At 35.5% G+C, this 19,934-nt stretch overlaps 2 protein-coding genes across 2 annotated transcripts in view; one reads left to right on the top strand and one right to left on the bottom strand.

Annotated features, from left to right (window-relative positions):
* LOC149475207 (uncharacterized) overlaps nucleotides 1-11,380 on the top strand; it is a 30,727-nt gene extending 19,347 nt beyond the window's left edge. Inside the window, exons 7-13 of the mRNA XM_089713738.1 lie at nucleotides 798-2,087; nucleotides 2,959-3,930; nucleotides 4,801-5,772; nucleotides 6,642-6,782; nucleotides 6,939-7,493; nucleotides 9,170-10,981; nucleotides 11,176-11,380. Of these exons, the coding sequence (XP_089569864.1) occupies nucleotides 798-2,087; nucleotides 2,959-3,930; nucleotides 4,801-5,772; nucleotides 6,642-6,782; nucleotides 6,939-7,493; nucleotides 9,170-10,981; nucleotides 11,176-11,273 (5,840 nt within the window). The 3' untranslated portion in view covers nucleotides 11,274-11,380. The remainder of the gene's footprint in view (nucleotides 1-797; nucleotides 2,088-2,958; nucleotides 3,931-4,800; nucleotides 5,773-6,641; nucleotides 6,783-6,938; nucleotides 7,494-9,169; nucleotides 10,982-11,175) is intronic.
* Nucleotides 11,381-13,321: 1,941 nt separating this feature from the next.
* On the bottom strand, nucleotides 13,322-15,142 carry LOC149475208 (uncharacterized). The gene is made up of 2 exons (XM_089713951.1): nucleotides 15,064-15,142; nucleotides 13,322-14,273 (listed from the first exon to the last, which is right to left on the bottom strand). Exons 1-2 carry the CDS (start codon nucleotides 15,065-15,067, stop codon nucleotides 13,813-13,815), a joined length of 465 nt encoding a protein of 154 aa, XP_089570077.1. The 5' UTR covers nucleotides 15,068-15,142; the 3' UTR covers nucleotides 13,322-13,812.
* Nucleotides 15,143-19,934: the final 4,792 nt, after the last annotated feature.

Genomic DNA, 19,934 nt, shown 5'->3' on the forward strand with positions numbered 1-19,934 from the left:
TATTATTATATATTTTATTTATCTCAATTCTATATTTGAAAAAAAAAAATAATAAGTACGTCAAATATTGAAGATAGTAAACTTTGCTATAACAAAACATTTCCTTAGTTTTTACAAAGGTGTACAAAAAAGATTCCGCCGTTTTTTAAAATAAACATTTACGCGCAGCAAATACGCAGCATGAGCTTTTTCCCCGTGACTATTTGGTTTTGCTATTTGCGCGTGGCCAGGAGGCTCCCATGATTTTTGTCTTTTTAGATTATATCAAGTTTTCATCAACAGTAACCATTCGAAGGAAAAATATTTTTTTGTGATTAGTTAGCAGTATTACTCATGCATAAGAGCGTTCAACATCTGCCTCCTTCCACTTTGATAGTTGTAATGTACGTTAAGGTAAGGTAAGCTCATGATATACTTCTAGAAGCAATCGACGCGCCGCAACAGTATTAATTTTTAATTATAGAAGTACCATTAAAAGTTCCCCCAAATGACACTATTTGGCTTCAATTAAATATATAATAAAACTGTATTTAAAGATTTCCGTAAATTCCATTCTTACGACCGGATATGGCATTGAATTAAATCACATGATACTTATTTTTTATGTTTATCACCGTTATACCTTTCCTGTACTACAAAAAACAATTCTAAACCAAAATTAGCTAAATCGACCCAGTCGTACGAAAGTTGAAACAAGACTAAAGAACAACGATTATAAATTATGAATTGATCAAAATATTAAAACATAAGGGTATTTCATTGTGACACAAATAATTTAAATAATAATTCAATTTCAGGCTATCAACAAGATAAACCTGGAAACACAAAACCTAGCGGACAGTCATCATCAACTCAAGGAGGTTCTAATCCCAACGAACAATTACCTTCTAACCCAAAAGATTCAAGCCATAACGGACAAGAAACACCAACTCAAGGAGGTTCTAATCCCAACGAACAATCACATTCTTACCCAGATGATTCAAGCCATAACGGACAAGAAACACCAACTCAAGGAGGTTCTAATCCCAACGAACAATCACATTCTTACCCAGATGATTCAAGCCATAACGGACAAGAAACACCAACTCAAGGAGGTTCTAATCCCAACGAACAATTACCTTCTAACCCAAAAGATTCAAGCCATAACGGACAAGAAACACCAACTCAAGGAGGTTCTAATCCCAACGAACAATTACCTTCTAACCCAAAAGATTCAAGCCATAACGGACAAGAACCACCAACTCAAGGAGGTTCTAATCCCAACGAACAATTACCTTCTAACCCAAAAGATTCAAGCCATAACGGACAAGAACCACCAACTCAAGGAGGTTCTAATCCCAACAAACAATCACATTCTTACCCAGATGATTCAAGCCATAACGGACAAGAAACACCAACTCAAGGAGGTTCTAATCCCAACGAACAATTACCTTCTAACCCAAAAGATTCAAGCCATAACGGACAAGAAACACCAACTCAAGGAGGTTCTAATCCCAACGAACAATTACCTTCTAACCCAAAAGATTCAAGCCATAACGGACAAGAACCACCAACTCAAGGAGGTTCTAATCCCAACGAACAATTACCTTCTAACCCAAAAGATTCAAGCCATAACGGACAAGAACCACCAACTCAAGGAGGTTCTAATCCCAACGAACAATCACCTAACCCAGATGATTCAAGCCATAACGGACAAACACCATCAACTCAAGGAGGTTCTAATCCCAACGAACAATCACCTAACCCGGATGATTCAAGCCATAACGGACAAACACCATCAACTCAAGGAGGTTCTAATCCCAACGAACAATCACCTAACCCGGATGATTCAAGCCATAACGGACAAACACCATCAACTACAACAACATCTAGCCCTGGTGGTACGCAAATACCCTACTCCATCTATGAGTATGATCAATACGGTTCTAACGATCAAAAGAACAGTCAATCCCAATCAAGTCAAAGCGAATATCTGGCGAAATTGGAGAAAGAGAGGAGCATTGTGAAGGCGACCAACTCAAATTCAAACTCAGAGAATGATTCATCAACATCACAAAACGATGTTCATGTATATCACGGTGTTGGAGGTAAGTTTGTCTTTCATTCTGTATTTTATCATTATAATATATTTTATTATCATTCTATATTTTATTATTATATATTTTATTTATCTCAATTCTATATTTGAAAAAAAAAATAATAAGTACGTCAAATATTGAAGATAGTAAACTTTGCTATAACAAAACATTTCCTTAGTTTTTACAAAGGTGTTCAAAAAAGATTCCGCCGTTTTTTAAAATAAACATTTACGCGCAGCAAATACGCAGCATGAGCTTTTTCCCCGTGACTATTTGGTTTTGCTATGAATATTGCGCGTGGCCAGGAGGCTCCCATGATTTTTGTCTTTTTAGATTATATCAAGTTTTCATCAACAGTAACCATTCGAAGGAAAAATATTTTTTTGTGATTAGTTAGCAGTATTACTCATGCATAAGAGCGTTCAACATCTGCCTCCTTCCACTTTGATCCTTGTAATGCACGTTAAGGTAAGGTAAGCTCTTGATATACTTCTAGAAGCAATCGACGCGCCGCAACAGTATTAATTTTTAATTATAGAAGTACCATTAAAAGTTCCCCCAAATGACACTATTTGGCTTCAATTAAATATATAATAAAACTGTATTTAAAGATTTCCGTAAATTCCATTCTTACGACCAGATATGGCATTGAATTAAATCACAATTCACATGATACTTATTTTTTATGTTTATCACCTTATATACCTTTCCTGTACTACAAAAAACAATTCTAAACCAAAATTAGCTAAATCGACCCAGTCGTACGAAAGTTGAAACAAGACTAAAGAACAACGATTATAAATTATGAATTGATCAAAATATTAAAACATAAGGGTATTTCATTGTGACACAAATAATTTAAATAGTAATTCAATTTCAGGCTATCCACAAGATAAACCTGGAAACACAAAACCTAGCGGACAGTCAGCATCAACTCCAGAAGGTTCTAAACCCAACGGACAATCACCTTCTAACCCAGATGATTCAAGCCCTAACGGACAAACACCATCAACTCCAAAAGGTTCTAAACCCAACGTACAATCATCTTCTAACCCAGATGGTTCAAGCCCTAACGGACAAAAACCATCAACTCCAGAAGGTTCTAAACCCAACGGACAATCACATTCTAACCCAGATGGTCCAAGCCCTAACGGACAAAAACCACCAACTCCAGGAGGTTCTAATCCCAACGAACAATCACCTCCTAACCCAGATGGTTCAAGCCCTAACGGAAAAAAACCATCAACTCCAGAAGGTTCTAAACCCAACGGACAATCATCTTCTAACCCAGATGGTTCAAGCCCTAACGGACAAACACCATCAACTCCAAAAGGTTCTAAAACCAACGGACAATCATCTTCTAACCCAGATGGTTCAAGCCCTAACGGACAAAAACCATCAACTCCAGAAGGTTCCAAACCCAACGGACAATCACCTTCTGACCCAGATGGTTCAAGACCTAACGGACAAAAACCATCAACTCCAGAAGGTTCTAAACCCAACGGACAAAAACCATCAACTCCAGAAGGTTCTAAACCCAACGGACAATCACCTACTTACCCAGGTGGTTCAAGCCCTAACGGACAAAAACCACCAACTCCAGAAGGTTCTAAACCCAACGGACAGTCACCTTCTAGCCCTGATGGTACGCAAATACCCTACTCCATCTATGAGTATGATCAATACAGTTCTAACGATCAAAAGAACAGTCAATCCCAATCAAGTCAAAGCGAATATCTGGCGAAATTGGAGAAAGAGAGGAGCATTGTGAAGGCGACCAACTCAAATTCAAACTCAAAGAATGATTCATCAACATCACAAAACAATGTTCATGTATATCACGGTGTTGGAGGTAAGTTTGTCTTTCATTCTGTATTTTATCATTATAATATATTTTATTATCATTCTATATTTTATTATTATATATTTTATTTATCTCAATTCTATATTTGACAAAAAAAAAATAAGTACGTCAAATATTGAAGATAGTAAACTTTGCTATAACAAAACATTTCCTTAGTTTTTACAAAGGTGTACAAAAAAGATTCCGCCGTTTTTTAAATTAAACATTTACGCGCAGCAAATACGCAGCATGAGCTTTTTCCCCGTGACTATTTGGTTTTGCTATAAATATTGCGCGTGGTCAGGAGGCTCCCATGATTTTTGTCTTTTTAGATTATATCAAGTTTTCATCAACAGTAACCATTCGAAGGAAAAATATTTTTTTGTGATTAGTTAGCAGTATTACTCATGCATAAGAGCGTTCAACATCTGCCTCCTTCCACTTTGATCCTTGTAATGCACGTTAAGGTAAGGTAAGCTCTTGATATACTTCTAGAAGCAATCGACGCGCCGCAACAGTATTAATTTTTAATTATAGAAGTACCATTAAAAGTTCCCCCAAATGACACTATTTGGCTTCAATTAAATATATAATAAAACTGTATTTAAAGATTTCCGTAAATTCCATTCTTACGACCGGATATGGCATTGAATTAAATCACAATTCACATGATACTTATTTTTTATGTTTATCACCTTATATACCTTTCCTGTACTACAAAAAACAATTCTAAACCAAAATTAGCTAAATCGACCCAGTCGTACGAAAGTTGAAACAAGACTAAAGAACAACGATTATAAATTATGAATTGATCAAAATATTAAAACATAAGGGTATTTCATTGTGACACAAATAATTTAAATAGTAATTCAATTTCAGGCTATCCACAAGATAAACCTGGAAACACAAAACCTAGCGGACAGTCAGCATCAACTCCAGAAGGTTCTAAACCCAACGGACAATCACCTTCTAACCCAGATGATTCAAGCCCTAACGGACAAACACCATCAACTCCAAAAGGTTCTAAACCCAACGTACAATCATCTTCTAACCCAGATGGTTCAAGCCCTAACGGACAAAAACCATCGACTCCAGAAGGTTCTAAACCCAACGGACAATCACATTCTAACCCAGATGGTCCAAGCCCTAACGGACAAAAACCACCAACTCCAGGAGGTTCTAATCCCAACGAACAATCACCTCCTAACCCAGATGGTTCAAGCCCTAACGGAAAAAAACCATCAACTCCAGAAGGTTCTAAACCCAACGGACAATCATCTTCTAACCCAGATGGTTCAAGCCCTAACGGACAAACACCATCAACTCCAAAAGGTTCTAAAACCAACGGACAATCATCTTCTAACCCAGATGGTTCAAGCCCTAACGGACAAAAACCATCAACTCCAGAAGGTTCCAAACCCAACGGACAATCACCTTCTGACCCAGATGGTTCAAGACCTAACGGACAAAAACCATCAACTCCAGAAGGTTCTAAACCCAACGGACAAAAACCATCAACTCCAGAAGGTTCTAAACCCAACGGACAATCACCTACTTACCCAGGTGGTTCAAGCCCTAACGGACAAAAACCACCAACTCCAGAAGGTTCTAAACCCAACGGACAGTCACCTTCTAGCCCTGATGGTACGCAAATACCCTACTCCATCTATGAGTATGATCAATACAGTTCTAACGATCAAAAGAACAGTCAATCCCAATCAAGTCAAAGCGAATATCTGGCGAAATTGGAGAAAGAGAGGAGCATTGTGAAGGCGACCAACTCAAATTCAAACTCAAAGAATGATTCATCAACATCACAAAACAATGTTCATGTATATCACGGTGTTGGAGGTAAGTTTGTCTTTCATTCTGTATTTTATCATTATAATATATTTTATTATCATTCTATATTTTATTATTATATATTTTATTTATCTCAATTCTATATTTGAAAAAAAAAAATAAGTACGTCAAATATTGAAGATAGTAAACTTTGCTATAACAAAACATTTCCTTAGTTTTTACAAAGGTGTACAAAAAAGATTCCGCCGTTTTTTAAATTAAACATTTACGCGCAGCAAATAGGCAGCATGAGCTTTTTCCCCGTGACTATTTGGTTTTGCTATGAATATTGCGCGTGGTCAGGAGGCTCCCATGATTTTTGTCTTTTTAGATTATATCAAGTTTTCATCAACAGTAACCATTCGAAGGAAAAATATTTTTTTGTGATTAGTTAGCAGTATTACTCATGCATAAGAGCGTTCAACATCTGCCTCCTTCCACTTTGATCCTTGTAATGCACGTTAAGGTAAGGTAAGCTCTTGATATACTTCTAGAAGCAATCGACGCGCCGCAACAGTATTAATTTTTAATTATAGAAGTACCATTAAAAGTTCCCCCAAATGACACTATTTGGCTTCAATTAAATATATAATAAAACTGTATTTAAAGATTTCCGTAAATTCCATTCTTACGACCGGATATGGCATTGAATTAAATCACAATTCACATGATACTTATTTTTTATGTTTATCACCTTATATACCTTTCCTGTACTACAAAAAACAATTCTAAACCAAAATTAGCTAAATCGACCCAGTCGTACGAAAGTTGAAACAAGACTAAAGAACAACGATTATAAATTATGAATTGATCAAAATATTAAAACATAAGGGTATTTCATTGTGACACAAATAATTTAAATAGTAATTCAATTTCAGGCTATCCACAAGATAAACCTGGAAACACAAAACCTAGCGGACAGTCAGCATCAACTCCAGAAGGTTCTAAACCCAACGGACAATCACCTTCTAACCCAGATGATTCAAGCCCTAACGGACAAACACCATCAACTCCAAAAGGTTCTAAACCCAACGTACAATCATCTTCTAACCCAGATGGTTCAAGCCCTAACGGACAAAAACCATCGACTCCAGAAGGTTCTAAACCTAACGGACAATCACATTCTAACCCAGATGGTCCAAGCCCTAACGGACAAAAACCACCAACTCCAGGAGGTTCTAATCCCAACGAACAATCACATTCTTACCCAGATGATTCAAGCCATAACGGACAAGAACCACCAACTCAAGGAGGTTCTAATCCCAACGAACAATCATCTTCTAACCCAGGTGGTTCAAGCCCTAACGGACAAAAACCATCAACTCCAGAAGGTTCTAAACCCAACGGACAATCACCTTCTAACCCAAATGGTCCAAGCCCTAACGGACAAAAACCATCAACTCCAGAAGGTTCTAAACCCAACGGGCAATCACCTACTTACCCAGATGGTTCAAGCCCTAACGGACAAAAACCATCAACTCCAGAAGGTTCTAAACCCAACGGACAGTCACCTTCTAGCCCTGATGGTACGCAAATACCCGACTCCATCTATGAGTATGATCAATACAGTTCTAACGATCAAAAGAACAGTCAATCCCAATCAAGTCAAAGCGAATATCTGGCAAAATTGGAGAAAGAGAGGAGCATTGTGAAGGCGACCAACTCAAATTCAAACTCAAAGAATGATTCATCAACATCACAAAACAATGTTCATGTATATCACGGTGTTGGTAAGTTTGTCTTTTATTATTTATCTCTATTCTATATTTGAGAAAAAGAAGAGAAAAAGGAGGTTCAAGGCAACAGTGGATCACTTTTTTCACTAAAATAGAAGCAGTAGTCAGAAATTTTAATAATATCAGTTATAGTGTAACTAATGTGTGTAGTTTCATTATTTAAATCGGTTTAGGTAAATAAAAATAAAATAATATTTTAAGACAGAAATAAATATTTTACAAGACAACTTATATGAGACACTGTGTACTGGGGGTAGGAAAAATAAATAGGACCTTAGGATACAAGGAATATTTCACTTATTTGCTTTATATTAAACTTTATTGAGTAATAAATCAATGCTGATATTTTTTATAATAATATGCTTTGTACTGAAGTAGTCATTTTGTAAATAATCAACAAAATGACTACTTCAGTGTTTATAAACAAAATTTCATACTTTAATTAAAAAAAATTAAACAGTGATGGTTTAAACTTAACTTTGTCAACATTTCTTTTAATTATTATTAAATAAATAAGTTTTCCTTTGGTCCGGTCTTAGCCACTGACCACTGTGGACTCAAGTGATTTGAGCCGCTGTGTTCTACACCACCATTAAATAAATAAATATAAATAAATTATTTATTGCATTTCGAATTTAAGCTTTACCACACACAGTGGCTGTGCATTGACTAATGATGTCTCAACTGAGACACGAAATTGCACAAAATAACCTCAACGGAACATATTTAAGAAAGAAAGAAATAAATTTATTGTCATTTAAAACAAACACACGATATACCACACATAAATTATAACAATAAAAAAGTACTTTAGAACTAATTGGAAAAAAAAAGAAGATGAAAAAACATATCAGCATACTCCGCGGCTCATTGCTTGTTGCATATTTCCACCTCACTGATATGATAAAAGGTTAGTCAACAAATAAATGTTGATTGAAACATGCATTTTCAGTTGTAAAAACAAAAAACTACTTATAACTAATAACTTTTTCAGTAAATACCGCCGACGCAAGTGAATTAGTTGTAAAACGAACCGAACTCAGGATCGTCTGAGGAGTAAAATAAATCCATACTAATATTATAAATGCGAAAGTAACTCTGTCTGTCTGCCTGTTACTCAATCACGCCTAAACTACTGAACCAATTTGCATGAAATTTGGTATGGAGATATTTTGATACCCGAGAAAGGACATAGGCTACCTTTTAATGCGAAATATGTACCACGGGCGAAGCCGGGGCGGACCTCTAGTCTTTAATATTTTCTGAAAAACGATCACTGCGTCACTGTTGTCGCTACAGCCACTGTTGTCGCCTTTATCATACTTCAAATATTGAAGATAGTAAATTTTGCTGTAAAGAAACATTTCTTCTTCATTTTTAAAATAAATTATAATTGCATTTAAAGATTTTCAAAAATTAAATTTTTACGACCGGCAATGGAAATAATTTCAATCACGCGATACTTATTTTTTTGTTTCTCACCTTAAAACCTTTTCTGGACTACCAAAAACATTTCTAAACCAAAATCAGGCTAGTCGTACGCGAGTCGAAGCATACTAACGAACAGTGATTATAAATTATGAATTAACCCACTTGTTAAAACATTAGGGGTTTATTATTAAATAATAATGGTTTTATATTATTTGTAACGAATAATTATTTAATTTCAGGCTATCCACAAAATAAACCTGGAAATTCAAACCCTAACGGCCAATCACCGTCATCTACAGGAGGTTCAAATCCCAACGGACAATCATCTTCTAACCCAGATGGTTCAAGCCCTAACGGACAAAAACCATCAACTACAGGAGGTTCTAATCCCAAAGGACAATCACCTTCTAACCCAGATGGTTCAAGCCCTAACGGACAAAAACCATTAACTACAGGAGGTTCTAATCCCAACGGACAATCAACTTCTAACCCAGATGGTTCAAGCCCTAACGGACAAAAACCATTAACTACAGGAGGTTCTAATCCCAACGGACAATCAACTTCTAACCCAGATGGTTCAAGCCCTAACGGACAAAAACCATTAACTACAGGAGGTTCTAATCCCAACGGACAATCAACTTCTAACCCAGATGGTTCAAGCCCTAACGGACAAAAACCATTAACTACAGGAGGTTCTAATCCCAACGGACAATCAACTTCTAACCCAGATGGTTCAAGCCCTAACGGACAAAAATCATTAACTACAGGAGGTTCTAATCCCAACGGACAATCAACTTCTAACCCAGATGGTTCAAGCCCTAACGGACAAAAACCATTAACTACAGGAGGTTCTAATCCGAACGGACAATCAACTTCTAACCCAGATGGTTCAAGCCCTAACGGACAAAAACCATTAACTACAGGAGGTTCTAATCCCAACGGACAATCAACTTCTAACCCTGATGGTTCAAGCCCTAACGGACAAAAACCATTAACTACAGGAGGGTCTAATCCCAACGGACAATCAACTTCTAACCCAGATGGTTCAAGCCCTAACGGACAAAAACCATCAACTACAGGAGGTTCTAATCCCAAAGGACAATCACCTTCTAACCCAGATGGTTCAAGCCCTAACGGACAAAAACCATCAACTACAGGAGGTTCTAATCCCAAAGGACAATCACCTTCTAACCCAGATGGTTCAAGCCCTAACGGACAAAAACCATTAACTACAGGAGGTTCTAATCCCAACGGACAATCAACTTCTAACCCAGATGGTTCAAGCCCTAACGGACAAAAACCATTAACTACAGGAGGTTCTAATCCGAACGGACAATCAACTTCTAACCCAGATGGTTCAAGCCCTAACGGACAAAAACCATTAACTACAGGAGGGTCTAATCCCAACGGACAATCAACTTCTAACCCAGATGGTTCAAGCCCTAACGGACAAAAACCATCAACTACAGGAGGTTCTAATCCCAAAGGACAATCACCTTTTAACCCAGATGGTTCAAGCCCTAACGGACAAAAACCATTAACTACAGGAGGTTCTAATCCCAACGGACAATCAACTTCTAACCCAGATGGTTCAAGCCCTAACGGACAAAAACCATTAACTACAGGAGGTTCTAATCCGAACGGACAATCAACTTCTAACCCAGATGGTTCAAGCCCTAACGGACAAAAACCATTAACTACAGGAGGTTCTAATCCGAACGGACAATCAACTTCTAACCCAGATGGTTCAAGCCCTAACGGACAAAAACCATTAACTACAGGAGGTTCTAATCCCAACGGACAATCAACTTCTAACCCTGATGGTTCAAGCCCTAACGGACAAAAACCATTAACTACAGGAGGGTCTAATCCCAACGGACAATCAACTTCTAACCCAGATGGTTCAAGCCCTAACGGACAAACACCATCAACTCCAGGAGGTTCAAATCCCAACGGACAGTCACCATCAACTCCAGGAGGTTCTTATCCCAACGGACAAACGAGTTCATGCCCCGAAAACCCTGATGACACTGACGCTACGGATACTTCAGGTAGGTCTTTAAAAAATTGAATTGACAGAAAAGTAAGTAGATTAATCAAATAGAAAATTTCATAATGGTTATCAAGCATCGCCCTGGAATGGCGGAAAGACGCGGGTTCGAATCCCGCCTGGTGATCGAATTTTTTCTTTTCTTTATAAATTTATAATACATTTTAATTTATTAATGTTTTTTACTTTTTGCAGTTGACTACGCGCTTCCCAGTAGTGGAAAAATCTGCATCTGCTTTAGCAGCCATCTTGAAATCCCATCAGGCATACGAGACCAATTTAGATTTTACTAGATCATCTCATTTCCGAAAATATTGTAGTACTAGTGTAGTTGTAAGCGAGCATTGTAAAAATCAATCTTTGTATTGAACCAAAAATATTAATAAATAAATTGTGCATATTTGTGTTTATTTTATTTTTCCGTAAATGAACCCAATCTGAAGAAAATGTTATAAATAAATAAATCCTTTATTTGCATTTAAAAACATAGTATTATAACTTGCAATACATAACAGCATGTTTAGCTGTTATTAAACAGCATGTAAATTATTCTATTACATATCAGCAAATAAGATACACTTGTGATTTGTTATATTTACTATGTCATTTACATATAATACAAAAAGAATGGGACCAAGGACACTGCCTTGCGGTACACCATATTTTATTATTTCGTAGTTATAAAAGTAATGCGTATTTATTTACTTTAGAAACTACTACACACTGGCACACTGCTGCCTATTTTAAAGATAAGATGTTATCCAGTGTAGCGCTTACCTTTTTATACCGTAAGATTCTATTTTTTTAACAGTTTTAAGTGTGACACGAAGTCGAAGGCTTTGGAAAGATCAAGGAAAAAAGATGTAATTAGTTTGTTTTGATTTATGCTACTTAAAACTTTATCCATCAGGGAGTATATAGCTAAAGTATTTGTTTTTTTTCTGAAACGCATACTGATCCTTAACAATAATACTGAATTTATTGCAAAAAATAACCAATTTTTCATGCATACACTTTTCAAAGTTTTTTGATAGAAGTAATAGTATCAAAGTAATAGGTGGACAGTTATTAACGTCAAGTTTGTTGCCTTTTTTAAAAAACGGCTTTACTATCGACTTTTTGAATGCCTCTGGAAAAATCTCCAAAGAAAAGGAGGCGTTTATTAGGGGAGAACATCTACAGCGATACATGACTTTATCACTTTCGTATTCAATCCATCGTAACCCACAGAGCCAGTCAATTTCAATCTTTACTTCATCAGCCGTCATGGGATTAAGAAACATAGTATTCGTATTTAAACTAATATTACTTTTAACTACACTAATATTATAAAGAGGAAAACTTTGTTTGTTTGTTTGATTGTAATGAATAGGCTCATAAACTACGGGACCGATTTTAAAAATCCTTTCACCATTCGAAAGCTACATTATCCACGAGTAATGTAATACATATTATAAAGGCGAAAGTTTGTAAGGATGTATGGATGTATGGATGTATGGATGTTTGTTACTCTTTCACGTAAAAACTACTGAACCGATTACAATGAAATTTAGCACACATATAGAGGGTAACTTGGATTAACACATAGGATAGTTTTTATCCCGGAAATCCCACGGGAACGGGAACTATGCGGGTTTTCCTTTGCAAACGCGGGCGAAGCCGCGGGCAGAAATCTAGTATAGGCTATATATCATCATGCTAAGACCAACAGGAGCGGAGTAATGCGGGTGAAACCGCGCGGCACAGCTAGTACCTCATACAATTACCATTTGTAATAGTTGTATCTGAATTTATATAATGTCTATTAAAAGTATATTTTGTTAAATGATTATAATGAGGTTGAAGTGGTTCTTTTATTTATTTCTTTAGTTTGTTTCACTTAGCTTACATTCATATAAAACGATTCTATAAATTATAAATAAATAGTTAAAAAGAAAACTACAAAACAACAACAAAATATTGTATTTAGATAAAAACTTTGGTTTTGGAATACTCAAAATTTTAAGTGACTTTTTTTACTATCAAAGGAAAAGACTGACCCAGGATACAGGTAGTTAATAAAACACGCTTATACCCTTATACTCATAAAATTATTGTATTGTCACCGATCCGTGATTAAAGTGACAAAGTTTGAATTAAATCTGTCCACTTAAAGTGGGTCAATATAGAATACAAAGAAGTCGGATACATACATACAGGCGAAGCTAATATAAGCGTGTAAAGTTAGGTTTTTAAAATATAATATTGAATATGTCATAGTAATAAATGAGATTGCGTTTATCTATTCCTATATTTAACCATCTATTAGTCCATGATTTAACTTAAGATACAGACAACAATGCAGATTCCGCCGATTTCCGATTTCCGCCCGCGATTTCTAAGAAAAACCCGTTCCCGTTTCTGTGGGATTTCCGGGATAAAAAGCCTATGCCTTCAGCTATTACTTTTGCATTATAATCAGTTCAGTAGTATTTGCGTGAAAGAGTAACAAATATCCATCCTCACAAACTTTCGCATTTATAATATTAGGAATTGATAGGAAATTGTTGTCATTAGGTCCTTTTACAATCTGTAAGAACAGGATAATCGATTAACACTTTTGTATATAAAAATTATCGTATGTCCAAATTATCAGTATTTATTATCCAATACATAAAAATTCTCTTGCCACGGTGTTTGTAGTTAAATGCCTTCGAAATCATCGAGTTTGTATGCATAGCGGGTAGTTCAGACCATCGCATCGGACATCTATTTTTCATACCCCTAGGTGAGAAAAAGGCAGAACAACGTTTGCCGGGACAGTCCTATAATATTCCCCTTCAGGTTTAAGTATTAACAGTTACAAATAATCCGATCCAGCTTCTTGCGTGTGCTGTACAAATTCTTCCTCAACTTATAAACTATCTGGTCTGCTATTTCATCACTTGCGTCAGATAGTTCAGTTTTAATCCCTCGCTTAATTTCATCAAACGTCGCATCAGGAATACCATCTTCTATGACTTCTTTCTCTTCTATATTCTTATTAACCAATATATCGTGAAGGTCTTTAGCAAAGTCTTGTAAGAACACTTCTAAAGTTGCTTTGACAGTTTCCATGTCGTCTGATGTAAGGTTATTGTGTTGTAATTTCACATATTCTGCCATCATGTTTTTGAAGTTAGTCGTGTAAGTTAGGACGTTGGCATCTCTGTCGTTGTCTTCAACACTGGGTGTTATCTCTGTTGTTCCTTCATCTTGATCTGTGACTGGGAGCCCTGTTGTAGTTAATAGTGTTGCTAGTAGGATTATTAGCCCTGTAATAAAATATATTTGTATTTAATTACTAGCGGTCCGCCCCGGCTTCGCCCGTGGTACATATTTCGCAATAAAAGGTAGCCTATGTCCTTTCTCGGGTATCAAAATATCTCCATACCAAATTTCATGCAAATTGGTTCAGTAGTTTAGGCGTGATTGAGTAACAGACAGACAGACAGAGTTACTTTCGCATTTATAATATTAGTATGGATTATCGTAAGAGACTGCGAATTTTTATTTGTTTTTACATTAAAAAAAGAACAATGTACTAAAAACGAAATCGAACTACATATTACTTAAATGCTTTATTTGTTTTATAGACAAAGTCAATAATGAGCTTTTACTAAATCGGACAAATTTCTGAAACGAACTGAAATGTTTTTACCGAAATCATTTTGTTTTTGAATACGCTGCAAAATTTTGCTCTTAGGTATATCGTTACTTTGGACAGATGCATTTTCTGAGAACATTTACTATGGTAATGTATATTTTTTTACACCAAAGTAGAGACTTCAACGAACAAAAGGCCCCCGACTTTTTGCAAAAAGCTGATACTTTGATGATTGAAAATTAGGTGATTTTTTATATTAATTTAACGAAAATTTAAGTTTTAGATTTTAATTGTGATAGTAAATTCAAGAACTTCTGCACCGATTTTCATTCTGTTTTCACTTATGAATAGCGTGGTTTAAAAGATTTAGTATCTATATCATTTGTTAAGTTTTAGAAAACATGGGCTGAAAGTATTAATAATTTAGGAACAGCTGATATTAAATACAAATAACTTACACATTGTAACCACACAACGTGATGAAGAGACGCTTCAAGGAGCCACAATGAGGCAATTTTATAATTCAGACACTTTGTTAAAGAATCGCGGTATGCAAGAGTGAGATATTTTTGTTTATAGCTGGATAGTAAAATAGTGAACTCTATGCAATAAAAACATCTACCTACATTTATGAATTTTTCAAAAAATAAAATGTAAAACATATGTCTAATCATAGACAAAAGAATATAAATTTTTTATAATTAATATAAATAGTGCATTTTTTTAAAAAGACGTAGGTACTAAACATTTCTTTCACTTTTTTCATTATTTTCAATTCATACTCTATAATTTAAATCATACCTATAAATGTACAAAAGAAAAAGATAAATAAAGCTGTTTCATTTTCATGTTATACTATTTTATTGCTTCAAAAATTAAAGTGTTACATTATTGCATATTACGATCCTTTCAATTTGTGTTCTTAAGCAACTAACAACTAACTGCGCATTGCGACTAAATATGTTATATTTATAATACCGGAAATGTAATGTCTATACCTTAATAGGTCTACACAGAGCAAGCAGCCTCGCGAAGCAATTACTGAATTGTTGCAGCCTCGCGAAGAATCAACCCTTTTTTTTATAGTGGGGAAATCTTCCAAAGATACTCACGGCCCCCGGGGAAGGAGCCGTGGGTTATGTCGGATTCTTACCGACTAAAACCCCACTGTGTTCCGTCGAGCCGCTTTAATGATGGGGCCGCGGGTATTTGTTAGAATTCTTCCGCGACGCGAAGAATCTACCCTAGGTTCCAGTGGTTCCACCAATAGCTTTTACCAATAATGCGCGAGGATGTCTAGCGAGGATCGTTTTTGTAAATAACCAATAGAATTGCTTACTTACTGCAAACTTCAAATAATTTGGAAAATCCAAAAGTGCACGCCTCATATTTTTTTTTTAATAAATATTTATTCATTATTATTTTTGTTTATTTAATAACAATTAAACCACATCGAATCAGACCCTGAAAAATGAAAGGGTTCTATTCCTGAGCATACTCAAGCGTAAGAGAAAAAAAAAGACTCGATTAGTAAAGTATTTCGGTCGCTATCGTGTTAACAAGAAAAAGGATCCGCACATACAGACACACGGACGTCCAAAACAGAACTTTTTTAAACTGTTTTTTAACTAGTTTAAATAACAAAAATGACATCAAAAATATCATGAACGTTAAAAATAGTGTTTTTTCTTAATATGTGTGTGTATGTATTATCTTACAAGTGCAATGTATGATACATAAAGACATTTTAAGTTTGAAAAATCAGATGTTTTGCGCGAAGTGACAGTAGTACCCACCTCAACGCTTCGCTTATGAGGCGTGCAATTATATGAAGGGATATGATTGGTGGTAAAACACCCTTATAGGGGTGCAAAAATTTGTAATTTTTCGATTAGAATCGACACCTACTATATCAATAATTATTGTGGAAATAAAAACCAAACCAATCTTAATATATTATATAAATCTCGTGTCACAATGTTTGTCCTCAATGGACTCCTAAACCACTTAACCGATTATAATAAAATTCGCACACCATGTGCAGTTCGATCCAACTTGAGAGATAGGATAGTTTAAACATGTAGGTACCACGGGCGAAGCCGGGGCGGACCACTAGTGTTCTTATAAATCTTATCCTACTTTATACTCACTACCTTATTATTATAAACGTCAAATTGAGCAAAAAAATTCTTTCATCTTAGTTTCCAGCCAATTCGGAACGCTAGTACAGAATATAACAGACGAAGCTAGGTGGATCACTAGTATATACCCTAATAATTCTACATCATACTAATAAATAAGCGTGAAAGTAAGAATGTATGAATGTTAATTTGTTAATCTGTCTATTTAATTGTTACACGAAAACTACTGAAAGGGTTTTGATGATGCTTGTCTGTGATATATCTTATGTACCTAACACATAAGTTATAGAAATACTTGCAAGCCCGCGAGTGAAACCGCGCGGCATAGCTAGCTAAACTCAAACTCAAACTCAAACATTTATTTATTCAATTAGACTTCTTGGAGAAGCACTTTTGAAACGTCAATACATATTTTTACATTTACCACCGATTCGGAAAGCAGTATCGATGGAGAAGAACCGGCAAGAAACTCCATAGTTGCTCTTTTAAATCATATCAGTATTACAATTTAATTTTACAAAATATGTAACTGTATATTATCATAATATGCCAGAGAACTGTCCTGTCGTTTTTACGCGATAACCCTCCATAGGTTTTTATCTTCCATATATTCCTTAATGCTGTAATAGGCTCTCTGAACTAATACGTTTTTTACATAATTTCTGGGGGCACGGCAGTGCCCCCGCCAAGTCGAGCAAAAAAAAGCGGCACGGCCGTACCATCCTTTTCTCGAAGCAATTCGGGCCTTTTTCGACCCCCTATAATTCGGTTGTGGATAAAGCAAGAAACCTGAATCTTCAGTAACTAATCCGGTATTGTATAAACACGGAATATTTAAAATTTCAGTCAATTTGAACCAGTAGTTTAAGAATGACAACTTGTTAAAGTTTCTAAATTTTGTCACTCACTGACTCACCGATCATCAAAAGTCCAAGGCACTTCTAGCAGACTTAGAAGCTTCATATTTGGAATACATATAGAGTTTAGTGTCTTAATCATGGGAAAACTCAAATATTTTGTAATTTCGGTCCAGTTTTCCAAATACACCAACTGCATCAATAACTTTGTAATCCCATATAAATATATGGGATTACAAAGTTATTTATGCAGTTGGTGGTTGGTGGTGGTTATAAATTTAATAGGTGTAGATAGGTACCTACCATATGAGGCAAGGGAGGGGGTATAGGGTGGGTAAGGGTGTGTTTAGCCCATGAAACTGAACAACATTATTACTTACTAATTGTAAAATGATCGACGTAATGAAAAACACATGATTGGACATGTCTTGAAGTACGAAAATCTAATAAAACAATATATTATAATTTAAATCTGTTATATATAAATTGTTGGCGCGACTAGCCTCCTTACAGACAGACTGGCCTCTATTTTACTTTATGACTGAGTAGATGGTATCAAAAAGAAAGGCTCTACAAAAAGAAGTGAGATCCCATCAAAAACATCCTGTAAAAAACCCAAGTCTCGCAGCTCAGTCTTTCTACCGTCAAAAGTTGTGAGATCCATGTAATACCAAGTCGGTTAATCTATTTAGTGTCTACTTGAAGGACCTTCTGTCTTAAGTTATTACATAAGTTATTATCATGCCAATATTAAAAATATTTAACGTTTTAAACAAATAGATCGACTTGGACATCGCATGAAAACAAAATGAATATTACAATATTATATTAGATTCTTTAGTCTCTCGCGCCTCACGCGATTGAAACTCTCGTTCCTGTTGGTCGCTGGCCCGTCGTGCTGTGTAGTGTGATACATACTAATAATCAAATCAAGCGATGTCCAAGTCGATATATTTGTTTAAAACGTTAAATATTTTTAATATTGGCATGATAATAACTTATGTAATAACTTAAGACAGAAGGTCCTTCAAGTAGACACTAAATAGATTAACCGACTTGGTATTACATGGATCTCACAACTTTTGACGGTAGAAAGACTGAGCTGCGAGACTTGGGTTTTTTACAGGATGTTTTTGATGGGATTTAAATTTAGCACTACTAAACTCTTTGATACTATGAGGAATTCTGTTGTAAAAAAGTATACCTTGGCCCATAAATGAATTTTTAACTTTAGCTAGACGATAAAATGGCATTTCAATTTTATTTAGCTAGCTGCTAATATAACTTTTAGAAACAATACATTTCATTACACTTTTATCAATTTATTTGTTCGAACCCAGGTCGCCTAACTAGATAAATATTATTATGTCATTAGGTACCTAAGTATCTACATAGCTAAATTCCTAGCAAATAGATTCAGAGCCATACTTATTAACTGCATAAAGTAAACCATTGTTAGAATATCAATCATTCTATTAGCATATAATTGCTGTTATATGAAAAACATAAAATATCTACAAGTACGTATTTTTACCGTTTCTAAGAATTTTTATTACGCATGGCAATAGAATATTGCGACGGTGTTATTTTCGATAGCAATCCTTGAAAAGCTGTTTACATAATACGATTTTGTAAACAATTACGTTAAAATTTACCAAAAAGGAAAAAAAACATATTGAAAGGGAGTAGATACGGCTAGATTTTTACATCGTGCTCCCAGAATTTCGTTGTTTTAAGGTGTTGACAGCTGGTAGACTATTCAGGCTGCTTTTTTTTCGCTTCGAAATGCGTAATTTTTGTGAAAACGGCCAATTTTTATTGTCCGTGTTACAAGCTTTGACTGCAACATAGAAAATTAAAAAAAATGGCTTAAAATTTTGATGCGCATTACGCTTCTCTAGTGAGTGGTCTGTTTTCTGTTTTTCTTAGTTTTCCTACGACGACCGTGGCTATTCTTTTGAACTTTTGATACTTTCTTACGATCGGCCTTTGCTTTTATTTTGGACCCTTTGGACGCTTTGCGATAATTTTTTACTGGTGCACTATGACCACGAACTACAAGTGCTGGATCTGGTAGGATCCTCATGATTTTAGTTCGGATGAGAAGCAATATATAAAACGGTCACTACATTCCTGCGAAGTGGCTCACATGTGGAATTTACCAAGATTTGTGCGTGAGTTTGGCACGCGAGAGTAATAGGTGGCATTTGCTGTGAAGCAAGGGCTCATTCAAAAAAAAACTTTGCGGAATCCACCATGAAAATTCAATACACACCAAACTTAACTGTTGGCTCTTTTGTTCGTTACAAGGGAAAGTGTAAGGATTCTCGA

Source organism: Colias philodice, chromosome 31 (assembly GCF_061535455.1).
Source record: "Colias philodice isolate Cphi_HAF_F1 chromosome 31, ilColPhil1 Martin Lab GWU primary, whole genome shotgun sequence".
NCBI lineage: Eukaryota > Metazoa > Arthropoda > Insecta > Lepidoptera > Pieridae > Colias > Colias philodice.